The 27,219-nt window shown below is 41.8% G+C and overlaps 1 protein-coding gene across 1 annotated transcript in view; it reads right to left on the bottom strand.

Annotated features, from left to right (window-relative positions):
• The window catches only part of SACM1L (SAC1 like phosphatidylinositide phosphatase), a 227,553-nt gene that overhangs the window by 90,248 nt on the left and 110,086 nt on the right, over positions 1 to 27,219 (bottom strand). Inside the window, exons 7-9 of the mRNA XM_075826884.1 lie at positions 26,019 to 26,052; positions 22,338 to 22,439; positions 13,803 to 13,888 (exon numbers count right to left, since the gene is read on the bottom strand). Coding sequence (XP_075682999.1) covers positions 13,803 to 13,888; positions 22,338 to 22,439; positions 26,019 to 26,052 — 222 coding nt within the window. The remainder of the gene's footprint in view (positions 1 to 13,802; positions 13,889 to 22,337; positions 22,440 to 26,018; positions 26,053 to 27,219) is intronic.

The following is a 27,219-nucleotide window of genomic DNA, read 5'->3' as shown; positions in this document are numbered from 1 at the left end:
GCATGTATAAAGTACAGTTAAGTTTACCGCTCAGACGGCACTGGTAACAGTCCAATATCATTCAGTATGGACACTCTCTCCCAGAGGAAGCCGGAAGGGCGAAACCCAGGGTCGGGCGAGAGTGTTTGGCGTGCCGCCTAGAATTTTAAAGATTTTTACTTACCTTGATGCTTTTATTTCTTGTTACTTCTGTGAGTATGGATTAAACTTGGCGTGGAGCAATCTTTTTTCAGAGAGTGCTGCACTATGTGTCTTCCTTTTTCCATCTATTAGAGACATAAGATCCTTTTCCTACCAGGAGTTCTTTGAATGTGGAGAGAGACGATAAGGAGCTCGGTGGAACTACAAGGATAAGAATTACCATCCACACCATCATTGGATTGCGGATTGTCCACTGCATTTTTCTGGGAGAGACTGTCCATACTGAATGATATTGGACTGTTACCAGTGCCGTCTGAGCGGTAAACTTAACTGTACTTTATATTTCCACAAGACCTACCCTCAAGACTATCTAGTAAGTGCATCTACCAAACAACGTGGAGTCGGGATTTGGATGGCACGGTCAGTCCCATTCAACACAAACAATATATTTTGGAATCCTGGGGGTCGATTCATTTTGGTATCAGCTCCACTTAATGACTCCCCAGTCACATTATTATGCTACCAATTCTCACCAGCGGCAGTTTTTCGCTCCTTATGGAACCAGCTGCATCCATTAATTGAGGGCCCATTGGTTCTAGCTGGAGATTGCAATGTGGCTTTGGACTCTTACTATGGAGAAATCTAATGAGCTCCCCTCTAGAGTTATACCCCCAATAAGAATAGTCTTTCTGTAGCACGCTTCCTTCACTCTATAGATGCAATAGATATATGGAGAGAATGTAATCCAACAACGCGTGATTATATGTTTTACTCTTTAGTTCATCAGATATATACTCGTATTGATCACATTTTCTTGTCATCTTGTCTTGTCCTGAAGGTCCGACATCTCGCATATTGTCCACCCCATGGTCAGATCATGATCCCCAATTGGTACGCATCTCTGAAGGGACCCCATTATCCTCTTGGAGACTAAACGATTCTTTGTGGTCAGACCCTGAGGTTGTACAAGAACTTCATACAGAGCTAGAAGCGTATTTTCTACTCAAATCCCAAAACACGTCACCTATTGTTGATTGTGAAGCCCATAAGGCTACTATAAAGGGGGAAACTTATTCAAATAGCACTGCGTAGGCAAAAAAACATTCTAAGGAAGTATTCGCACGTAAAGAACAACTATTCATAAACCTTTTAAACCAGCTTAAAGAGGCTCTGTCACTAGATTTTGCAACCCCTATCAGCTATTGCAGCAGATAGGCGCTGCAATGTAGATTACAGTAACGTTTTTATTTTTAAAAAACGAGCATTTTTGGCCAAGTTATGACCATTTTTGTAGTTATGCAAATGAGGCTTGCAAAAGTCCAAGTGGGTGTGTTTAAAAGTAAAAGTCCAAGTGGGCGTGTATTATGTGCGTACATCGGGGCGTTTTTAATACTTTTACTAGCTGGGCGTTCTGATGAGAAGTATCATCCACTTCTCTTCAGAACGCCCAGCTTCTGCCAGATCACGCTGTGACGTCACTCACAGGTCCTGCATCGTGTCAGACGAGCGAGGACACATCGGCACCAGAGGCTACAGTTGATTCTGCAGCAGCATCAGCGTTTGCAGGTAAGTAGCTACATCGACTTACCTGCTAACGCCGATGCTGCTGCAGAATCAACTGAAGCCTCTGGTGCCGATGTGTCCTCGCTCGTCTGACACGATGCAGGACCTGTGAGTGACGTCACAGCGTGATCTGGCAGAAGCTGGGCGTTCTGAAGAGAAGTGGATGATACTTCTCATCAGAACGCCCAGCTAGTAAAAGTATTAAAAACGTCCCGATGTACGCACATAATACACGCCCACTTGGACTTTTACTTTTAAACACACCCACTTGGACTTGTGCAAGCCTCATTTGCATAACTACAAAAATGGTCATAACTTGGCCAAAAATGCTCGTTTTTTAAAAATAAAACCGTTACTGTAATCTACATTGCAGCGCCTATCTGCTGCAATAGCAGATAGGGGTTGCAAAATCTGGTGACAGAGCCTCTTTAAGCACAATCCTTTGGGTGACTTCAGACGACAATTCGAAACAGCAAGGGCAGATGTGAATCTTAGTCTAACTAGTTGGGCGGAACAAAGCTTACGATTGTCTTCACACCGCTTCTTCACTCAGGGTGATAAACCGGGTACTCTTTTAGCGAGACGATTGACCCCTAGAAGTTCGGTGACCTCACTTCTGAAGATTCGTCTATAGGATGGATCCCTATCTCAGAACCCTGAAAAAATACTACTACAGGAATTCCATACGTTCTACTCTAAGCTGTATGTGAGCCCTACATCATTTCCCTCCTTGAGAGCGTAAACCTTTTTATCCCAAATGATTCCTAATGCACTTCTTCTTAGGACTGGGACTCCCTAGACGCGGGTTTTACGAATGATGATGTTATGGAAGCTATTAAAACGAGTCACTCTAACAAAGCATCTAGTCCTGATGGGTTTTTCCTCCAACTACTATAAAAAATTTAAGGACACTCTGGCACCCCATTTAGCGAGGCCAAGACAGCTCCTCCTCACTATAATAGTGCTTTTACATACCCAAACCGAATAAAGACCAAAGCGGTGGAGCAAACTAACGCCCTATATCTTTAATAAATGTAGACTTAAAAATGAAGACAAATTTTAGCAACTAGACTAAATGCTTTCCTGCTTGGTTACATCCACAGGGACCAAACAGGCTTTTTACCATGTAGACAGACAGGAGACCAAACAAAAAGAGCCATAGATTTAATGACAGCAGTACGCCTGGGATGGGATGGAGCAAATAAACCTCATAGCATGCTTTTAAGCCTATATTTGCAAATAGCGTTCGACTCATTAGCCTAAGACTCTTTTTTTCATACTTGACAAGATGAAATTTGGGTCTCATTTTATTGCACTCCTCCGGAGCCTTTACGACCAACCTACAGCAGGGGTGTGTTCTAAAGGGTTCTTATCTGATCCCATTCATATTGGTAGAGGCACTAGACAGTGCCCCAATCTCCAGCCTTGTTTGCATTGGGCATAAAGCCTTTGGCTAATCTCATCCGCTCCAATTGTAGAACACAAATGTGCATTATTTGCAGATGACATTTTACTCTTTGTGACCTCCCCCTTACTACACTTCCCAAGCTTTTCCATGTCCTCTCCCGCTTTGGAGACATGTCAGGCCTTCGGGTCAATAATCATAAATCTGTTTCTCTGAATTTCTCTCTCCCAGATAGACTGGTAAAATTACTTCAATTCAACGTTAACTTTCAATGGGCACCTCACTCCCTCACCTACCTAGGAATCAAGCTTACACATTCTATAGATTCCTTATATAAATAAAAAAAAATTACCTATGTATAAACAGTTGGAAACTGACCTTCATACCTGGTCCCAATACTCATTGTCTTGGTTTGACAGGATTGTTTCCGTTAAAATGACTGTTGCTTAGATTACTTTATCTTTTCCGCACAATACCTATTAGGATTCCTTGTAAGGATATCCATGATTTACAGACGAAGATAATGAGATTCATCTGGGGTAACAAAAGATCTCGTAGTGTTAAAAAAAACAAAAAAAACTCTGCATACTCCGAGTGGCTGGGGGTCCCTCATCTCTCAACACTCTGCCCGATTGCACAAAATGACAGATATTTATATGAAACCAGATCGCCCTCAATGGGTGCAGTTGGAGACTGTTGCCTATGGATCTCTTCCACTTGAAACTGTAGTGTGGCACCGCCCTCCGTATAGACCCCCGATAAGGATACCGGTAAGGTCTCAAATGCTTGGATTGTGGGACGCACTTGCTGGTAGGTATTGTTTGAAGTCACCTGATGCTCCATTGGTGACCATTTGTTGTAATCCAGACTTCCCTCCGGGGGTACAGATACGTGTGTTTCAGTGGTGGTTAAATAAGGGATTTTATAGGATTAAGGACTTTTTTGTAGGACGAGATGTGAAAAACCTGGAATTTTTCACTGAGTCATACTCCCTCCCTACCTCCGAATTCCTAAGGCATGGTCAACTCCAACACTACTTGATCTCTTGGAAGAATAAATTAGGGGATGTCTCCACTAGGACTACTCTAGAACGACTATGCTTGTTCCCACTTTCGAGGGGTAAGATATCATAGATTTATTCTGGGCTATTTACTCCCAGCTATAAACTGCCTTACATAACTAACTGGGAGTCGGAGCTGGGGAGGGAGTTTATTTTAAAGAGGCTCTGTCACCACATTATAAGTGCCCTATGTCCTACATAAGGAGATGGGCGCTATAATGTAGGTGGCAGCAGTGCTATTTAAAAAAAACCGATCTGTTTTCACCACTTTATTAGCGATTTTAGATTTATGCTAATGAGTTGCTTAATGCCCAAGTGGGCGTGTTTTTACTTTAGACCAAGTGGGCATTGTACAGAGGAGTGTATGACGCTGACCAATCAGCGTCATGCACTCCTCTCCATTCATTTAGTCAGCGCATAGGGATCCTTTTAGATCGCTAAGTGCTGTCTTATACTAACACATTAACAATACTGAAGTGTTTAGACAGTGAATAGACATTCCACAGGATGTCTATTCACAATCTCTGCACTTCGTTACTCTGTCTGTGGTAGTTACAGCAGAGGAAGCGTAATCTCGCGAGATAACCCTGTAGATGACAGGTTACAACGAGATTACGCTTCCTCTGCTGTAACTACCACAGACAGAGTAACGAAGTGCAGAGATTGTGAAAAGACATCCTGTGGAATGTCTATTCACTGTCTAAACACTTCAGTATTGTTAATGTGTTAGTATAAGACAGCACTTAGCGATCTAAAAGGATCCCTATGCACTGACTAAATGAATGGAGAGGAGTGCATGACGCTGATTGGTCAGCGTCATACACTCCTCTGTACAATGCCCACTTGGTCTAAAGTAAAAACACGCCCACTTGGGCATTAAGCAACTCATTAGCATAAATCTAAAATCGCTAATAAAGTGGTGAAAACAGATCGTTTTTTAAATAAAAAGAACTGCTGTCACCTACATTATAGCGCCAATGTCCTTATGTAGGAGATAGGGCACTTATAATATGGTGACAGAGCCTCTTTAACCAGTGGAGAGACACGGCATTCCAGCTTTCTAAAATATCTATCAACACTTCTTTAATTGAAGCTGGTTACAAAGTTATGCTTAGATGTTATATGGTTCCATCCAGGTTATTTAAAACATATCCTTCATATGATCCAGGTTGCTTTAGACATTGTGGTAATGAGGGTAACCTCCCCCATATTTGGTGGGATTGCCCTGTAGTGGTTACATTTTGGGCAGAGGTATTTGTATTTATCAGCTCTGACATCTCTATACCAGTGGATATGTCCACTCCCTTACTAAATGGACATTTGTCATTGATCTCTAAACACATTAAAAGACTTGTTCAATATGTCCTGTTAGCAGCTAAAAAATAGCAATTAGACCTACCGGTAATTGTATTTCCAGGAATCCATCATGACAGCACTACAGGAGGTTGCCCTCTTGACCTCTGTAGGGACAGGAAGACAGAGAGGTTAAAAGGCCCCTCCCACCACCCACTTGCCAGTGTTTTTCAATTACTACACCAGGATGGATGCAACCCTATTTTATTTCTAGGGATAATAACTGACATGTTAAATGCACAAATCAGAATTCAATAAGGGAGGGAATATAATGGTGCTGTCATGATGGATTCCTGGAAATACAATTACCGGTAGGTCTAATTGCTATTTTCCAGTACATCCCTCATGACAGCACTACAGGAGCAATACCAGATTATAATGCTCAGGGCGGGACTATGGATTGGAGGACTTTCCGTCCAAAACTTAAATCCGTATCGGACAGAACATCGAGCCTATAATGTTTGTAAAACGTATGATGGCTTGACCAAGTGGCAGCTTTGCAGATTTGGTCAATAGAGGCTTCTCTTCTTTCTGCCCAGGATGCCGAGACTGCCCTTGTTGAATGGGCTCTGATGCCTTGTGGGGCACATAGTCCTTGGGACTTGTAGGCTTCTTGTATGGTGGTTTTTACCCATCTCGCTAGAGAGCCTTTTGAGGCTTTCTTTCCTCTATTCTTTCCCCCGAATAGGACAAATAGATTTTTATCTTGTCTCCAGGAGGAGGTTCTATCCAGATACTGAAGAATTGTTCGCCTGACATCCAGGCAATGGAATTTTTCTTCTTGTTGGTCTTTTGGATCTGGATAAAAGGAAGGTAGAATTATTTCTTGTTCTCTATGGAAAGCGGTAGATACCTTTGGAATAAATGAGGGATCCAGCTTTAGGATGATCTTATCCTCTTGTACTTTTAGGTACGGTTCTATGATTGACAGAGATTGGATTTCTCCAATCCTTCTTGCTGAAGTAATAGCGACTAAGAATGCAGCTTTTAGAGTTAAAAAATGCATACTAATTTTGTCGAGCGGCTCAAAGGGGGGCTCACAAAGAGTCGTTAACCCCACATTCAAATCCCAGGTAGGAACTGATTTCTTTAGGGAAGGTTTCAGTTTAGAGACCGCTTGGGTGAATCTTCTGATCCACCGATGTTCAGCCAGAGGAGTGTTAAAAAAATTACCTAAGGCTGAAATCTGTACCTTTAAGGTACTAGGGCTAAGTCCTTTTTTGAATCCCGATTGTAAAAAAATCTAGGATTTTTGCAATGTTGGGAGAAAAGGGATCTGGTCCTGGGATTCCATGCCAGGAACAGAATTTCTTCCAAATCTTTTGATAGATTTTTGAGGTAACTTCTTTATGACTTGATAAGATAGTTGAAATTACCTCGTCTGACAGACCGTGGTTCCTCAAGATCTGCCTTTCAGGATCCAGGCTGACAATTTCAGAGTCTCTATTCCCTGGAAGAATAAGGGACCCTGGGAGAGAAGATTCTCCTTGACTGGGAGCATGATAGGATCTTCCAACGCTAGGTATTGTACGATTGGAAACCAACTTCTTTTCGGCCAATAGGGAAGAATAATGATGAGCTTTGTCAAATCTTCCTGGATTTTTCTTAATACCATTGGTATTAGAGGAAACGGAGGAAAGGCATAGGCCAGATCCATGTCCCAGTGTTGGGACAATGCATCTACTCCCAATGGGTTGTCTCTGAGATTTAGGGAGAATAATGTCTCTACTTGAGTGTTTTTCCTCGTGGCAAACAGGTCTATTTGTGGATAACTCCAATTTCGGGTTAGGCAACGAAAGACTTCCTTGTTTAGGGACCATTCTCCTGGGTCTACTTTTTCCCGACTCAGGAAATCTGCTGATAGGTTCTCTGAGCCTTTTAGGTGGACTGCCGTGACTGATAGGACGTTTTCTTCTGCCCAACTGAAAATTTGTGCAGAGAGGCCCTGAAGAAGAGTGTGTCTTGTTCCCCCTTGATGGCGAAGAAAGGACACTGCTGTCGTGTTGTCCGATAAAATTCTTATATGCTTCCCTTTTATGGTGGGTGAAGCTCTTATAAGTGTCTCCCATACAGCTCTTAGTTCTTTGAAGTTTGAAGACATCATCTTCATTTGACCAGTCCATGTGCCCTGAAAGTGTTGGTCTTGGATTACTGACCCCCAGCCGTGTTTGCTGGCATCTGTGGTAATCACTACATAAGGAGAAGTTCTCCAGGGGACTCCCTTGTCTATGTTGTTTGTGCAGAGCCACCACAGGAGAGATGATTTCACAGTCTCGGAAATTTGCATTTTTAAATTCAGGGAGTTTTGTTTTCGATCCCACCGGGACAAGATCAGATTCTGTAAGGGTCTGGAGTGAAATTGGCTCCATGGAATAGATTGGATGCAAGATGTCATCATTCCCAACATCCGCATACATTCCCTTATGGAACAGGCGTCTTTCCCCCAAAATTTTCTTACTTCTGCCAGTAGGAGTATTTGTTTCTCTCTCGGGAGGAAGGAATGTTGAAGGGAGGAGTCTAGCAGTACTCCTAAGAAGACCTTCTGTTTCTGGGGAGGAAGACTCGACTTCTGAAAGTTGATTATCCATCCCAATTTTTGTAGTAGGGAAAGAACCTGTGACTGATGACTGACTAAGATAGCAGGAGTATCTGCTGTCAACAAGAAGTCGTCTAGATATGGGATAATTACTATACCTTGACTTCTTATGAATGCCATGATCTCTGCCATAATTTTTGTAAAAATTCTGGGGGCGGAGGAAAGGCCGAAGGGGAGGCAGACAAACTGGAAGTGGAGAATGGAAGGACCGTCCTGAATTGCGAATCTGAGGAATCTCTGGTACGCGGGGTGGATAGGAACGTGATAATACGCATCCTTTAAATCGATCGTACACATTGATGCCTCTTCCCTTATTAGAGGAATAGTCGATCTGATAGACTCCATCTTGAATTTCCGATAATTCACCCATTTGTTTAGGAACTTCAGGTTGATTATTGTCCTGTAGGAACCATCTGGTTTTTTGACCAAGAAGATTTTCGAATAGTGGCCCTTGCATATCTCGTTGTGGGGAACTGGGGAAATGGCTCTCAATCTGAGTAATTTCTGGACGTCCTGGATAAGTACCTGATGAAGATCTTTTGCTTGGTACTGGGTTATTAGGAATTTCTCTGGAGGAAAATTCTATTTTGTATCCTTCTTCTATTATCTTTAGAACCCAGGGGTTCTGGGTTATTCTCGACCATTCGGGATAAAATTGTAGGAGTCTTCCCCCCACACTCTTGGCGTCATTGCTTTGAGGGCTGGAATGAATTATTTGGGTTAAGGAGATATCCTCGACCCCTTTTCCCTTTGGGGTAACTCCAGCGACCGGACTTCCCTTTCCCGCTGTAGTTCTGTGAAGTAGGATCCCTCTGTTGGCGAAATCTTCCAAATTGAGGGGGTTTTTTTGGTTTCTCTTCAGGAAACCCCTTTTTTCTATCTGTTGCACTCTCCAGTATGTTATCAAGGAGAGGACCGAACATCAGAGACCCTGTAAATGGGATAGAACACAACTTGTTTTTGGACTTAGTATCTCCTGACCACATTTTGAGCCATAATGCTCTTCTAGCAGCATTTGAGAGAGCCCCATTCCTGGCAGCAAATCTAATAGATTCTGCTGAAGCGTCTACCAAGAATCCGGTTGCCATTTTTAGTAACGGTAGAGATTCTAGTAGCTCTTGTCGTGATGTCTTCATCATCAGATGGGTCTCTAGCTGGTTTAGCCATATGAACATTGCTCTTGCTACTGATGTGGCCGCGATATTAGTTGAGATCAAGGCAGAGGAAGATTCCCACGCTCTTTTTAGTAGTCCGTCTGCCTTTCGGTCCATGGCGTCCCTCAACTGAGAGGAATCTTCAAAGGGGATTGCGGTTTTTTTAGCAACCCTGGCGACTGGGACATCTACTTTTGGGATTTCATCCCAAGGCTTAGTGTCCTCTGGATCAAAGAGAAGTCTGTTCTTAAAATCTCTTGAAATGAAGAGCCTTTTTTCTGAATCTTCCCATTCAGTTGTCACCATTCTTTTAAGATTTTCGTTTACCGTAAAAACCCTTGTTTTCTTTCCCGTTAGACCTCCAAACATCTCATCCTGGATGGTATGTGGTTGGTCCACTTCGGGAATATCCATAGTTTCCCGTATTGCTTGAATTAGGGTATCAGACATCTCGGAAGAGAAGAAAATTTTTTTCTCTTGAGTGGAAGAAGTTGAAGGTAAGAGTTCGTCTCTTTCTTCTAACTCATCTTCCGATAGGTAATAGCACTCCTGTTCAGAGTCCGACCCCTGAGAAGGAGGCCAATATTTTTGATCCACTTCAATCCGTGGTCTTTTTGCCCGGGAGTGTGAGGGAGTTTCTTGCGGAGGGGCGAGGGAGGCTACTGACTGACCCACTTCCTCACGAATCATAGTCCTAAGTTCGGACATGAACGTTGGTTGTTCCTCCTTTAGTATTTTGGCAATACAATCCTGACACAATTGTTTTTTATGGGACTCTGGCAATTTTTTTGCACAAGTCGCACATTTTTTAACCTTCTTTTTATCAGTTTGTCTCTGAGAGAAATCTTTTTCCTAGAGAAAACAGAAGGTAGGTAAAGTATGGTGTACATACATAAGGGGTCATACCCTTCCCCAAGGGTGAGACTCACGTGACCCTGGGACATATCTGGAGTTCCATCAGGACGAGGAAGTTCCATATCGCGACAGGTAACAGGCAATGCAATATGCAAACCACAAAAAATAAATCCAAGTTAGAGTTATCAGCTCTAACTACATACCTGTGCGTGTCCCTTTAAATGCGGGCGTTTTGAATTTCCCGCCTTCCAAGATGGCCGCGGACCGGAAGTAGCCCGACGTCATATCCGGTCGGCTATTCGTCCAGCGTGTACCTGGAGTGCAGCCGCCATAGCCGGCGCTAAGGCTTGCTATGCGGTGCAGCGAGGATCCCTGCCGGTGCGTCCATGCCTATGGAGCTGCCGGTCCCCGCCTGGTCCGCGGTCCGGCCGAAGCCTGCTTGGGAAACCCCAGCCCACACACACTACCAGAACCCTGCCTAGGATTCCTCCGGTAGGTGTCTTAGGGAGGGAGCTAAGGGACCCGTCGTATGAGGGGTGTTAGCCTGGGCTTTAGGGGGAAGAGAAGGGGGAGTGCACGGACCCCCCGATCTTGCCCCCTGCCCGAGTTTTTTCCTGCACTAATACAGGAGCGACGCTCTCTGCTCCTGACCCTTGTGGGGACAGGAAGAACACTGGCAAGTGGGTGGTGGGAGGGGCCTTTTAACCTCTCTGTCTTCCTGTCCCTACAGAGGTCAAGAGGGCAACCTCCTGTAGTGCTGTCATGAGGGATGTACTGGAAAAAGCCATTGCAAAGGGTCTGTTTAGACAAACTATCATGGATAATGGTCAATGACCAATTTACCAGTAAAATTATGGATAAACAGGATAGGTTTGAGAAAACTTGGGGACCATGGAAATGATACCTATCCATATAATCAAATTCTGCCACCCTCCCTCCTCTTTTTTTTCTCTCTTATTATTTAGTGATATGGTATGATTATAATTAAAAAATATTGAGTATTTTGATGTTCGAAACTATGTAACTATTCATGCGGCACATTCCACATGCCTGTAATGTGGATTCGCCAATGAAGACATCTCTGTACCGTACTACACCACATTATTGATTTTTTTCCCCTTCACGTTGTAATCCCTTCCCTTTGTGTCCCTAAGGCGACATGTTGGTCGTTAATGTGACTTCCTTCCTTTAATTGTTGAAAATTAATAAAAAACATTTAACACTAAATTCAATGAAATACCTGTGGGGCCAAAATGTTCACTACACCCCTAGATGAATGCCCTGAAGAGTGTCGTTTCCAAAATGGAGTCACTTCTCAGGGAATTATATTGTACTGGTACCGGAGTGGCTGTGCAAACGCGACATGATGCCCAAAAAAAACAATGAAGCAAAATCTGCATGCCAAGTAGCGCTCCTGCGACTCTGAGCCCTGCGGGGTGTCCAAACAGCAATTTATGACCACATATGGTGTACTTCCGTACTCGGGAGAAATTGCTTTACAAGTGTTTGGGTGCTATTCCTTGTGAAAAAAAATAAAAAATATTCAACATTTTAGTGGAATAAAAAAAATTTAATTTTTATTTTCACTGCCCAATTCCAATAAATTCAGCAAAAAAAGCAGTGGGATCAAAATGCTCACTATACCACTAGATAAATTCCTTGAGTGTAGTTTCCAAAATGGGGTCACACTGAGGGTTTCCACAGTTTTGGTCCCGCAGGGGCTTTGCAAATGCTACAGGGCGCCACAAACCATTCCTGCAAAACTTGAGCTCCAAAAGTCATATGGTGCTCCTTCCTATCTAAGCCCTGCCGTGTGTCCAAACAGCAGTTTATTACCAAATATGGGGTATTGCTGTGCTCAAAAGAGTCTATTGTGGTATTGAAAAAAATCTGAGCTAAAACGAAATTTTATTATTATTTTTTTGTAACTTTTTTTTTTCACGGCCTAATTCCAGTAAATTCTGTAAAAAACCTGTAGGGTGAATACACTCACTATACCCCTAGATACGTTAGTTGAAGGATGTCGTTTCTAAAATAGGGTTACTTTTGGGAGTTTCCACTGTTTTGGTCCCTCAGGGGCTTTGCAAATGCGACATGGCACTCAAAAACCAGTCCAGCAAAACTTGAACTCCAAAAGCGCGCTCCTTCCCTTCTCAGCTCTGCTGTGTGTCCAATCATCAGTTTATGACCACATATGGGGTATTGCCGTAATCCGGAGAAACTGTTTTTGAAATATTGGTGTTGTTTTTCTCCTTTATTCCCTGTAAAAATTTAAAATGTCTACGATTTATTATATTTTCATTTTCACGGCCTAATTCCACTAAATTCAGCAAAAAACCTGTGGGGTCAAAATGCTCCTTACACCCCTCGATAAACTCCTTGAGGGGAGTTTGTCTTTTTGTGGGTGTTCTCACGGTTTTGGTAAAACAAGACCTCTTCAAACCTAACATGGTGCCTAAAATATATTCAAATAAAAAAAAAGAGGCCCCAAAATCCACTAGGTTTTCCTCTCCTTCTGAGGCCTGTGTTTCAGTCCATTACTACACTAGGGCCACGTGGGATATTACTAAAAACTGCGGGAATCTGAGCAATAAACATTGAGTTGAGTTCCTCTGGTAAAACCTTCTGTCACAGAAAAAAAATGGATTAAAATAAAAATTTTCGGCAAAACATAAAAATATTTAGGCAATTTCACCTTCACATTGATTGTTTTAATTCCTGTGAAACGCCTAAAGGGTTAAGAAACTTTCTAAATGCCGTTTTGAATACATTGAGGGATGCAGTTTTTAAAATGGGGTGATTTATGGGGGGTTTCTGATATATAGGCCCCTCATAGCATTTCTTGAAAATGCGAGATAATGCTGCTCAAGTTATAAGCCTCGTCGTGTCCTAGAAAAATAAAAGGTCTTTTAAAAAATGATGCCAACAAAGTAGACCTATGAATGTTATCTAGCAACTATTTTGTGTGGTATTACTATCGGTCTTACAAGTGAATAAACTGAAAAATACTGTCTTATTGGGCCTTGTTTTGGCAAAAAAAATAAACCTCATCTGGTGTCTTGCTGGGTCTATCTCATGAATAAGGTTGCTAATGTAGATCTGACCCATTTTTTTCCATTGAAAAATGGAAGACAAACGGACAACATAATTTATAAAATAGATGGAAGAAATGCTAATCCAAATTTAAATTTCTTATTTCGTTTTTCCCTGGCTGGTGAAGTGGGTGGGTAGGGGGCGGACATGGATGTTGTTTGTATACTCTGTTTTTGCATATTCTGTACCAATTTTGTCTATATGTTAAATTGATAAAAAGAAAAAAATATATAATATTCCCAACAGTATGATTTGCATTATTTGAGCTTAAACACAGTGGTGGAGGTTTAGGAAAAAAATAAGAGTTCCATAGTTCCACGTTGGCTGTGCCCTAGCTTGGATAAATCTCCCCCGTTGGGTTTCCCGTATTAAAATTTCCAGAGAGAAACAGTCCTGGAAGTTCATTACAACCAGAGTCCATGTTTCACTTTTCCGATGCAGTTTTCAAGCTGAAATCTGATTGGTTGGTATGATCAATCAGGTCACTTCTTCTGAGATTTTTCTAATGCACGAGGTATAATTTCTCTCTTGACGTTTTTAAAAAGGGGAATAAAAAAATAAATGCAATTATATGAACCTTACTTGAACAAATGAAGCTTTTCCTCCATTACAGTACACAATTTGCTCGGTCTCAACAAAATTTGCTGCATGTCCTTCAGAATCGATACCTAAAATATAAAGAAAAATACAAAAGAGTTCACTCGAAAAAAACAAAAAATATGTTTTCATAGAACTCAATGTAATGATGGTATGAACATTTCTTTGACACAAATTACTTCAGAAATTAAGATAATTTAAGAAAAAAAACAAGTTTTTTTAACATAATTATGCTAACTCCCAAGCAAAAATTCAAGCAATTATTTATGACTGCTGTGTCATGTGATCTTTGTCTGACCATCAAAATTGACCATGCACTCATGTGTAGACAGAAGGTCTATTGTGTGTGGCCGACTTCCTGTGAACTTCAGGATTACATAACCTATCAAATCCTTCCTAAAAGCGCTCAAGATCCCTCCCCTCCCCAACTAGCTCTATCCTCTTTGCACTCCTGCTCCCTTAGATAGGGATAGAGGAACAGTGATATAATAAACGGCAGAGTTATAAAACTCCCGACTGTCTATAATCTGAGTGAAGTGGGCAGAGAGTCCAGTGTATTTCTAGGAGTTAAAAGTTCACACTGGTCTCCCATCTCCTGCTTGAAAGAGCTGACAGAGAAAAATCTATCACAAGCAGGAGCCAGTGGAGCCATGCTGAAGCTGCATCCCACAGAACTTCTGTACTCACACTGCATAATCTCAGTCTACTCCCATGTCATCGATCTATTACATGCTGTACATAGGCTGGCCATACACATTAGATGTATGTAGGCTGTACTCGCCAATTCCAGCGGGACCGGCCGACATCTTATGTGTACAGTAGATGGCTGGGAACAGAAGGGGTGGGCATGTTGTATTCCAACCATCCCTATCCTCCTGTTCATAAAAAGATAAGCTGCTGCCAGAGGAAACTGGCAGTGGTTTACTCATTTTTCCCTATTGAAAACACATGCATGCTCGGCCGAAATAGAGTGTGCATGTGTAAGAGGGAGCCATTATGAATAGCTGTCAGTCAAACGGTATGGCTAGCTTTAGACAAGGCTCAGAGCAGTGCAAATGCAGTGTGCAGAGACACCACCCCATCTCTGCCTCTAAAAAGCCAGAGGCATGATGGGAAATGTGGGCAAGAAGGAGCCAAGATGACAGACAACTCATAAATGACACATTAACTAAAACAGGTATACACAAGGCATACACAAGAACCTCTACATTATTCTTTAATAATAGCCTATGCTGCACTTTAGAGGTAAAAAAAACAAACCCATTGCAAACAATGAAGAGGCTGCAGCGTTCGTACGAGCGCCGCTGCCCCTTCAAACAGCTGATTGGCAGGTTGACCAATGTCAGACCGCCACTGATCTAATATTCATGGCCTATCCTAAGAATAGGCCATTACTTTTAAAATTCCTTTAACTCCTAGGCGCACGACGACGCAACTGTACGTCCTGGCGGGAAGTTACTAACGGACAGTGTCCGGGAACCTGGAGGCCAGCTGTCCTCGACAGCTGAAACACCAATGTTGCCGGCCAGCTGTTCATTGCCGCTGATTTTGGCAATTAACCCTTTAAATGCGGATATCAATAGCGATTGCCACACTTAAGTTGTAGCAAATCGGCACCCCCCGCAATTGCGTCGGCATGGCAAATCGGAGGCCTGACAATGGAACAGAAGCCTATGAGGACCAGCCTCCGGCAGGCCCTGATGTGCTTCCGGTCAGCGGCACACTGATAGCTATAATACGTTACACCATGTAGGTAGTGTAATGTATTATAGCATCGATCAATGCTGCTCGTGTTCATGTCCCCTAGTGGGACACACAATAAAAAAAGTTAATACAAAGGTTGTTTAAAAGTGCAAAATTAAAAGTTATAAGTTAAAAAAACAAAAACTGCCTTTTGTCCTATAATAAATCATTTACTATATGAAAAAGATGAAAACTTTATAAAAAAATAATAATAATACACATTTGGCATCATCACATTCGTAACGACCCAAACTATAATATTATTTTTCCCGCACGTTGAACAAAACAATGCCAGAGTCGCTATTTGTTGGTCACCACCCCTTGCAAAATATAGAAAAAAAAGTAATCAAAAAGTTGCATGTACCCCACAGTAGAACAAATAAAAACTACAACACGTCCCGCAAAAAACAAGCCCTTAAAGAGGCACTGTCACCACATTATAAGTGCCCTATCTTCTACATAATGTGATCAGCGCTGTAATGTAGATTACAGCGGTGTTTTTTATTTAGAAAAACAATCAATTTTGAGTTATGACCTATATTAGCTTTATGCTAATGAGTTTCTCAATGGACAACTGGGCGTTTTACTATATGACCAAGTGGGCGTTGTACAGAGCAGTGTATGACGCTGACCAATCAGTGACCAATCAGTGACCAATTAGCATCATACACTTCTCTCCATTCATTTACACTGCAGATAGCGATATAGCTAGATCGCTATTTGCAGTCACATAAATACACTATAACGCTACTCATGTATATTCATGGTCATGACACATTACCTCCAGCCAGGACGTGACGTGTATTCATTCTCCTGACCACTTCTGTAGCGTCTGTGTGATTTACAGCACAGCGAGATCTCGCTGTGGATGACAGTTTACAGCGTAATCTCGCGAGACTACGCCTGCTGTGCTGTAAATCACACAGACGCTACAGAGGTGGTCAGGAGAATGAATACACGTCACGTCCTGGCTGGAGGTAATGTATATTCATTGTCATGACACATGAGTAGCGTTATAGTGTGTTTATGTGACTGCAAATAGCGATATAGCTGTATCGCTATCTGCAGTGTAAATGAATGGAGAGAAGTGTATGACGCTGATTGGTCACTGATTGGTCAGCGTCATACACTCCTCTGTACAACGCCCACTTGGTCATATAGTAAAACACGCCCAGTTGTCCATTGAGAAACTCATTAGCATAAAGCTAATATAGGTCATAACTCCGTCAAAATTGATCGTTTTTCTAAATAAAAAAACACTGCTGTAATCTACATTACAGCGCCGATCACATTATGTACAATATAGGCCACTTATAATGTGGTGACAGAGCCTCTTTAAACAGCTTTTTTTGACTGAAACATAGAAAAGGTTATGGCTGTCAGAATATGCTGACCCAAAAAAATAAATAAAAAAGGGATTTTATTGTGGAAACGCTGCAAGACATGAAAAAAAATATATACATATGCTATAATCGTATCGACACGCAGAATAAAAGGTAAAATTGAAATTTATAGCGCATGGTGAACACTAAAAAAAATATTAAAATAAATAAAAACATGTTAGAATTACTTGTTTTTGGTCACCCTGCTTGCAAACAAATGGAATAAAAGGTGGTAAAAAAAATAGCATGTACCTGAAAATGGTACCAATGAAAACTACAGATTGTCCCGCAACAAATAAGCCCTAACGAAGCTCCTTTCGCAAAAAAAATTCTGGCTCCCAGAATATGGTGACACAAAGTGTGCAGAGTGTTCCACAGGCGGATAAGATTGGGCACCATTTATCAGTGCGACACTGGTCACACGTCTAGGGATTATTATACCCTCTTATTCTGCCCTGATGTACTCTGCACAGCCTACATATGCCCCCACATTATAAACTGAAATACCAGTAAAACCCCAAACAGAAATACTACCAAGCAAAATCTGCGCTCAAAAGCCAAATGGCACTCCCTCCCTTCTGCGCCCTACAGCATGCCCGAACAGCCGTTTACGTCCACATATATGGCAATCGCCATACTGGGAGAACCCGCTTAACAGTTTGCAGTATTGGTCTTCAGTGGCACAACATATAGTGCACTAAAATGGCATATCAGTGGAAAATTGCAATTTTCACCACCCGCTGTGCATTAACTTTTGTGCACTATGACGTAATAGCGTGTCGTGGTGCGGGGGGTGATGTATGGATCGGGCTCACGCGCTGAGCCGGATCCATACGCTGTGGGTGTCAGCTGTGTATTACAGCTGACACCCGGGAATAACGGACAGGAACAGCAAATCGCACGGTTTCAAAAGTCTGTAAAAGTGACAATATACTGCGATACATTAGTATTGCAGTGTATTGTACCAGCGATCTAACGATTACTGGTTCAAGTCTCCTAGGGGAACTAACAAAATTTGTAAACAAAAATATTATAAAGTTATTAGTAGTGAAAATAAAAAAATATTGAAAGTTAAAAAAAAAACAAAAAACCCTTTTCCCATTTTTCCTCTAAAGTAATGTAAATATAAAACACAATTGTTACTGCTACGACGGAAATATTACAATATACCATCATTTAACCCGCACGTGAATTCGTCAAATAAAAAAAATTTAAAACCAAAATTGCTGTTTTTTGGTAATCTTCGCTCTAAAAAAATAAAAATATAATAGAAAGTGATCAAAAAGTTGTATGTACCAAAAAACTACAGCTTGTCCTGTAAAAAATAAGCCATAAATCCGCTCAATCGAACAAAAAATTTAAAAAAGATAGGGCTCTCAGAATGTGGTGAAACTATTTTTTTTTATTTTTAACAAATTGTTTTTTTATTTGACTACTTTTACAAAGAAGAAACAAAATATAAATTTGGTATCACCATAATCGTTTTGAGAAACAGAATGAAGTTAATTTGCTGTAATTCCTGTGAAACACCTAAAGGGTTAAGAAACCTGAAAACGCGGTTTTGAATACTTTGAGGGGTGTAGTTTTTAAGATTGGGTGACTTATGGGGGGGGGGGGGGTTTCTAATATAGAAGGACCTCAAAGCCACTTCAGAACTGAACTGGTCCCTAAAAAAAATCTCCTCCACTCGTCGTTGGAGCGGGGTTACGGAATATGTATTTTATTATTTTCATTAGGCACTATGGGGGCATTATACTGTGTGGCAGCAGAGTTATGGGGTTTATTATATACAGTAGTATACAGCAAACTCACGGGATCTATAGTAATTCAGTGGCGTGGCATGCAGAAAGGGGTGTGGTCTAAAATTGTTCATTAATCGTAATTAAGGTTATTTGTTCAATTAATCATGATTTTAATTTGGGTCATAATCTCCCAGCCCTATGTATAGGCCAGAATTCTGAAACTGTATGCCATACAGTGCATACCTATACCATTGACACAATACTAAAACTGGGATGCGGTTATATTGTAAACCGTAGTAGACTACGCTTCAAATAAAGTTAAAAATTTGAAAAAAAACAACTATGCTGACAAATACTGGCCAGGCTATGTCAAAAGAACCATTTTTTGCAATATGCGCGGTCCATTGTAGGCTATAAACACGTTTGCTGTATAAAACCAGGAGCCTCTCCCGATATACTAGTCCTTCTCAATGAATTAGAATACCATCTAAAAGTTATTTCAGTAATTAAATCCAAAAAGTGAAACTCATATATTCTATAGATTCATTACACACAGGGTGATCTATTTCCAGCATTTTTATCTTTTAATGTTGAAGATTATGGTAACAGTTAATGAAAACCCAAATTTTAGTGTCTCAGAAAATTTGATTATTATAGAAGCCCAATTTAAAAAATGATTTTTAATACTGAAATGTTGACCTACTGAAAAGTATGTACAATATATGCACTCAATACTTTTTATATCAAAGTCCAGAGTCAATGCAGCCGTCTACCAGAAAATTGTATAGCACTTCATGCTTCCTTCAGCTGACAAGCTTTATGGAGATGCTGATTTCATTTTCCAGCAGGACTTGGCACCTGCCCACACTGCCAAAAGTACCAATACCTGGTTTAATAATCACAGTATCACTGCGCTTGATTGGCCAGAAAACTCGCCTGACCTAAACCCCATAGAGAATCTATAGGGTATTGTCAAGAGGAAGATGACACCAGACCCAACAATATAGACGACCTGAAGGCCGCTATCAAAGCAACCTGGGCTTCCATATAACCTCAGCAGTGCCACAGGCTAATCGCCTCCATGCCACGCCGCATTGATGCAGTAATTCATGCAAAAGGAGCCTCGATCAAGTATTGAGGGCATATACTGGACATACTTTTCAGTAGGCAACATATCGGTATTAAAAATTATTTTTGAAATTGGGCTTATACAATATTCTAATTTTCGGAGACACTAAATTTTGGGTTTTCATTAACAGTTACCATAATCAACATTAAAAGAAAAAAAATTGTGGAAATAGATCAGTGTGTAATGAATCTATATAATATGAGTTTCACTTTTTGAATTAAATTACTGAAATTAATTAACTTTTTGATGATATTCTAATTCATTGAGAAGAGCTAGTATATGCCAAAAGAACACTCTGAAATGGCAAGCTGCTTAAAGAGGGCCCTCGGTTTTAACCCTTTTTGTGCATCTTGTAAGTGGCCTTATTTAAAGAGGCTCTGTCACCACATTATAAGTGCCCTGTCTCCTACATAAGGAGATGGGCGCTGTAATGTAGGTGACAGTAATGCTTTTTATTTAAAAAAACTATCTATTTTCACAACGTTCGGAGCGATTTTGGTTTATGCTAGTGAGCTTTCTTAATGCCCAAGTGGGCGTATTTTTACTTTCGACCAAGTGGGCGTTGTACAGAGGAGTGCATGACGCTGACCAATCGGCATCATGCACTCCTCTCCATTCATTTACACTGCACTAGCGATATAGTTATATCACTATGTGCAGCTACATACACAAACCCTAACATTACTACAGTGTCCTGATAATGAATGCACATGACCATCCAGCCTGGACGTCATGTGTACTCAGAATCCTGACACTTCTGAATCTTTTCTGTGAGATTCCTGCAAGTGAAACCAAATCTCGCGAGATTACGGAGATAAACGAGATTTGGTTTCACTTGCCGGAATCTCACAAAAAAGATTCAGAAGTGTCAGGATTCTGAGTACACATGACGTCCAGGCTGGATTTCATGTGTATTCATTATCAGGACACTGTAGTAATGTTAGGGCTTGTGTATGAGGCTGCACATAGTGATATATCTATATCGCTAGTGCAGTGTAAATGAATGGAGAGGAGTGCATGATGCCGATTGGTCAGAATCATACACTCCTCTTTACAACGCCCACTTGGTCGAAAGTAAAAGTACGCCCACTTGGGCATTAAGAAAGCTCATTAGCTAATGCGAACCCACTGCCGATTATTTCCAGGTGGTCTCAACTAATCCCTTCTTTGACGGAGGATTCCATTGAAGACTTACTACAATCACACTTACATGTGTCACCCGCTGCTAATAATAAGCTCATCCAGCTGTACTATATTCATCAGGCGTATCTGACGCCTCAGCGCCTATTTCAAATGAAATACATATCAGAACCGGCTTGTCCGAAATGTTCACATGCCCCAGCTGACTTCTGGCACATGGTATGGATGTGCCCACACCTCCGCTCTTACTGGTCAGAGATCATCGGTTTCCTCAACTTAATGTTACCATTTCCTGTTGTAGGGACTCCAGAGTTGTGTCTATTTGGAATACTGGAGGAAGACATATGGTCCCGTCATACCAAAATATTTCTACAAGAGACCCTTTTCTTGGCCCGCAAAGGCATTTCTATGAGATGGATGGATCGTCGACCTCCTAAGGTTACAGTATGGAAGCAGATGGTTAATTCCACTATATCATATGAACGTATCATTTTTAAACATAGAGATCGGCCGGACAACTTCCACAAAATATGGGACATATGGTGCAACAGCACTGAGACAACATACACTCCGAGGGAAATAGAGACGGCAGTGGATGCAAGGAGGGGGGGGAGGAGAAGATAGGCAGGTAGGGATGAGACGGACAATGTAGTGGATCACCCGGACCTCTCACATATAATCATATTGGGTGAATTTTATACAGTTGTGAAAATGTGAAGCGAATGGATGTACTATCTGTAAAAAATTTATTATGCCTTTTTTTGGGTAAGTGAAGTAAACAGGATGGCAATACTGTTGAGATTTGTTCAGCACCTGCGAGTGCTTAGGTGTATTGATTGGGACACTGTTGTCCTCTGCATTTTGTTTTTTTATTCTTCATAATGTGATAAAACAAACTCACTTTTCAATAAAAACAAGTTTAAAAAAAAAAAAAAAGAAAGCTCATTAGCATAAACCAAAATCGCTCCTAACGTTGTGAAAATAGATAGTTTTTTTAAATAAAAAGCATTACTGTCACCTACATTACAGCGCCCATCTCCTTATATAGGAGACAGGGCACTTATAATGTGGTGACAGAGTCTCTTTAAAGCACCACTGTTTGACAGTTACACTTTAATGGGTAACTAAACTTTTAACATGACACAGTGACATCGCTAAAACGAAATGGCAGTACTGCTCTGTTTCTGATCAGCTTTCCTTAGAAAGCTGATCTCCTCACCTGAGCACCACTTCTGCTTCGTTTTAGCGATCGGTCCCCCCACCTCTATCAAAACTTCTGACATGTCACTAGGACATGTGACAAGTTTTTTAAATGTTTAGCCACTCTTTAAATTCCACAAAGAATTCTACACTCTATGCGATTCTAAAAAGAGAAGTACTATACCTCTTACGTAGTATCTTACACCAGCTCGAAAACAACTTCTTCTAGATATGAGAATCCAATCAAAGTATTTTCCATTAACAGAACAGGAATGTATAGCAATGACTGGGAACGCAATTCAGGAAAACAAAAAGTATGTGGTACGAAAATGCAAGACATTCAATAAAATTTCACATGGGAGTTATAGTTCATTTTTTACACTGCAATATATACTATGATTCAAACATTATATCAATAATCGCTTGAATTACTGGACAAATTATACTTAACCTGTGCAAGTAACACATTGCGGCCTAAAACCTCATCGCAAAACCGGCTGTTTTGTGTTTGGACACCCTTAGACCAATTTACTTGCAATTCACTACTCACCCCTAGACGCTCCTACATTTACAGTGAGGTATGGGGCTGTTCTAGCCCTCTTGAATAATAGAGAACTATTTTAAAAGGTAACCACACAGGTGTAAACCACCAATGACTTAAGGCCCTTTTACACTGGGTGATTATCGGGCAGTCAAGAAGTTCATAGCTCGTTCCTGATAGTTGCCCTGTGTAAAACGGGCAGCGATCAGCAGATATACGAGCAAAGGCTCGATCATCTGCTGATCGTATCGGTCAAAAGAAGCTAAATATTATAGTTGTCGGCAGCACATCATGTGTAAACAGGGAGACGCGCTGCCGACATAAGGGATGGGGACGATCTATCGGAGTAACGACCGCTCGTCCCATGCATAGCTCCGTGTGACAGGACGACTGTTTACTTAAAATAAAGAGCTCTGCATTTCTCAATGTGTCAACCAGCAAGATAGGCAAGAACGCTTATTGTGGCAGCTCACAAGGATGTGGCGAAAGAAGGGCCATCCGGCAAAACAAGCATCAGGCTTTCCTGCACACTCCTGTATTTCAGACTAAATAATATACTGTAGGCAGGAGTATCCACCGGTGTAGCAATTGACGTTTTGTAACAACAGCGAGTGACAAGACACAAATCCTTGCTCAGCAACTATGTAGCTACAATTACGAAGTACCAAAGAGTGGCGATTAGAGCTCTTCCTGTCCCAGCACAGCTAATACAACGGTCATTTACCTGGCATGGGATAGTTTACTGCGCAAGTTATAGCAAATCTATATAAGCCAGTGACACTCTTGGTATCTTTCTACACCAGACAGAATGCGGTTCTGATGTTTGGCTTAATCAACGATATTCAAAGCTATTCTGCCCGGGCTGTATAGCAAGTGATGTCAGTAAAGCAAGCTCTATTCAAATACAACCCTGCTTTTGCCTGCTACCACAAGAAGCGTTCTTGACCCACAGAATTACAATTGCCCTACTCAGTGGCAATCACTGTAGACCCCACTCCCGTTCCGGAGCAGGGCCGTTATGCAAGTTTGCCACAAAGACATACATATTGTAGGGCATATCACAGCACAGTAAATGCTGCTGCAATAAAACTATTGTCTTTCAGTAGCTAGTCCCTGCCTTACCTGCGTAAGTTACTATTCGACAATAATACACATATAATACTACATATACAAGACCATACTCTTACACAGTGAGGTGCATGCAGCTAGATGAGGATGTCAATTAGTAGGGATCACTCTGATCATCCAAACTAGCTACTCAGCGTCAACCGAGCCTATCTTGCTAGTTGACACAGAAATACAAGCGTTCTTTATTTTAATTAAACAGTAGTCTTATAAAATATAAGCAATTAGTATTACTTTGATTAAAAGCCTCATCATAAGCGGACTTAATAAAAGTTACATTTTAATTGTTAATCTGCTGCATATACCCACACACTTGATTCTTGCTTACCTTTTTCCTTGTTCCTCCTACATTTAGTGCATATTGTAATCCGTAGCCTTATATAAAACTACAAAATCAACATTCTTAAAACGGAAACCTGTCAACGGCTAGAGTTCAGCGTTCTAGACATGCCCCTCACAAAACTTTCTAGATTAGTGTAATTAATTCCATGTTTTTAATTTTTATTATGAACACACACACACACACACACACACACACACACACACACACACACACACACACACAAGCTCTGTAACAATTAGTCGTCTTCTCTCAGTCACCCTAGATCGCTGTGAGCGGAGAGTGAAGAAGGCTATAAGGCTATGTTCACACGGCGTGAAAAAAAGGGCAGTTAAAGGATCAACGGTCAGTTTTTCATGGCTGTTTTGCATCAATGTGTCTCAAAATTTGAATCAATTTCCCAGCCGTCTTACCGTTTTTTTAACCGCCATTTGCCATCCGTTTTTGATGGAAGTTAAAAAAAAATTTTTTTTTTATTTATTAGGGTTTTTTTTGTCCCAGTCACCTGAAAACACCAGTGCCCATGTAGATAGTGAGGCAATACCACTGTAGATGATGCCACATTGCCAACTGTAGATGGTGCCAGAGCCCACTGTAGCTAGTGCCCACTGTAAATATTGCCACAGTGCCCACATAGTGCCACAGTTCCCACTGTAGATCGTGTTCACATAGTGCCCATGTAGATAGGACCAGTATCCCCTGTAGGTAGTGCCCATGTAGATATTTCCACACCCCCTGTATATATCACCCCACTGTAGACAGCACCACACCCCCTGCAGATCAACCCCCCAATGCAGAACGCGCCACCCCCTGCAGAACGAGTCACCCCCGACCCCCGGAGATGGCAGCGCCAACCGCCCCCCCTGGAGATGGCCGCGCCAATCGCCCCCCCCCCCAGAGATGGCCGTGCCAAGCGCACCCCCCTGGAGACGGCAGCGCCAACTCCCCCTGGAGACGGCAGAACCCCCCCGTAAATGATACCCCCTTCTTCTAGATAGCACCACTGTAGCTCCCTGTAGGAGCGGAATCCCTCTGGCAGGGATTTCCGCTCCTAGAGGGAGCCCCTGATGCCTCTGTCCATATATGAGCAGTGACATCCGCGGCTAACGAAAAGGGGAATCCCCTGCCTGAGCGTCGGCAGCGCTGTGGCTAGGGATTCCGCTCCAGTAGCAGTCACTGTCCATATATGGATAGTGATGCCAGGGGCTTCTCCTGTAGCAGAATCCCCGGTCAGAATGTCGGCTGGGGATTCCGCTCCTAGAGAGAACCCTGACGTCACAGTCCATATATAAATAGTAACGCCTGGGGGCTTCCCATGTAGAAGAATCCCCAGTCAGAATGTAGGCTGGAGATTCCGCTCCTAGAGAGAACCCTGACGTCACAGTCCATAGATTTGATGCCATCTACAGAGGGGGGGGGGGGGGGGGTGGAACTATTTACAGTGGGGATGTTGAGATGTCGGGTGCTCCCTCTAGGAGGGGAATCCACGGCCAGAGCGTTAGCCTGGAATTCTGCTGCTAGGGGGAGCTTAGGTGGCGCTGTCTACAGGGGTTGTGTGTAGCGCTATCTACAGTGGGGGGTGCATTCTAGGGCTCTTAAAGTCCTGGCAGACATGAGAGTGCAGCGCTGCTCCCACTGGACTCATTAAACCCCGTTCCAGGCTGCCAACGTTTATATACGTGACAACTGCACGGAGCATCGGCAGTTGGAATGTATATAGCCGTATGGCAGTCGTGAAGGGGTTAATTAGCCTAAAATCTATTGACATGTTCCGTTAAACTATACTTACCTTGTAATAGAAAGCAAACATGAACAAAGTAATTTTGGCAATTTTCAGAAAGTATATTTCAAAAGGATACATCCATGAATGACTGGAACTGCAAACTTATGAATCTGTAAGTAAAAAAAAAAAACGTTACGATTTGATTCCTAAGTTAAACTTGCCGAACGGCACATAGCAGACCATTATAATAAAACATTCATTTATAGAAGACCTTGTTCACTTCTCATTTTCGCCCTATGCTTAGCAGCTTAGTGTGTCCTTTTGGTTACTGTCGGGCCGGTATACTTTTTTTTTTTTCTTTTTTCTCTATAGTAACGAGTAAGCATGGTAGACTACAACTATTCCATACTACGGGACTCCGCAAAAAAAATTTAAAATAATATTTTGTGCCCTAAAATCAGGTTCCCTTTTTAAGAATGTTGATTTGTAGTTTTATATAAGGCTATGGATCACAATTTGCAGTAAATGTAGACGGAACAAGGAAACGGGTAAGCAAGAACAAAGCGTGTGGTTATATGCAGCAGAACAACAATTCAAATATACTGCGCAGTATACATTTTTTTTTTTTAAACATGGTAGTCTATGGGGGAAACTATCATGGACTTATCAATAGCTTTTCACCGTGTATACATTAAACAGATACCATATTAGTCTATGACTGACAGATACCTAAAAGTCTCATCCGTGACTTATAGACTAATATGGTGTCCGTTTAACCCCTTAATGACCACCGATACACCTCTTCACGGTGGTCAATTACAGGCTTTATTCTAGGTCGCCGCCTTTTCACGGGGACCTAATCAACTTCCTGCACGGGTGTCCCGTGCAGGCTGGAGAGGGTGCTCGGCTGTCGGATGACAGCAAAGTTCCTGCTCCAACCGTAGTGATCGAAGTTTACTTTGATCGCGACCATTTAAGCCCGGAAAAGCCACGGTCATTAGCGACTTGCATTTGAGTAGTTTACAGAGGGAGGGAGCTCCCTCTCTCACCCATCGGCTGCCCGCAAATGCAATTGCAGGCATCCGATGCGGTGCCATGGCAGACGGCGGGCTTAACAAAGGCCCCAAGGCCTGCCCTGGCTATATGCCCATTACAGTTTTACACTTACAGGTAATAATGCCCTGGTATACTAAGTATACCAAAGCATTATATAAGCGATCAAAAGATAGCAAAATTAAGTCCCTAGTGGGACTGAAAAATAATTAATGTGAAATTAAAATTTATAAAAAAAGGTACACAAAAATAAAAACTATTTTTTCCCATAAAAAATGGTTTTA

Source organism: Rhinoderma darwinii, chromosome 5 (assembly GCF_050947455.1).
Source record: "Rhinoderma darwinii isolate aRhiDar2 chromosome 5, aRhiDar2.hap1, whole genome shotgun sequence".
Classification (NCBI taxonomy): domain Eukaryota; kingdom Metazoa; phylum Chordata; class Amphibia; order Anura; family Rhinodermatidae; genus Rhinoderma; species Rhinoderma darwinii.
This window is presented reverse-complemented; position numbering and strand designations above follow the sequence as displayed.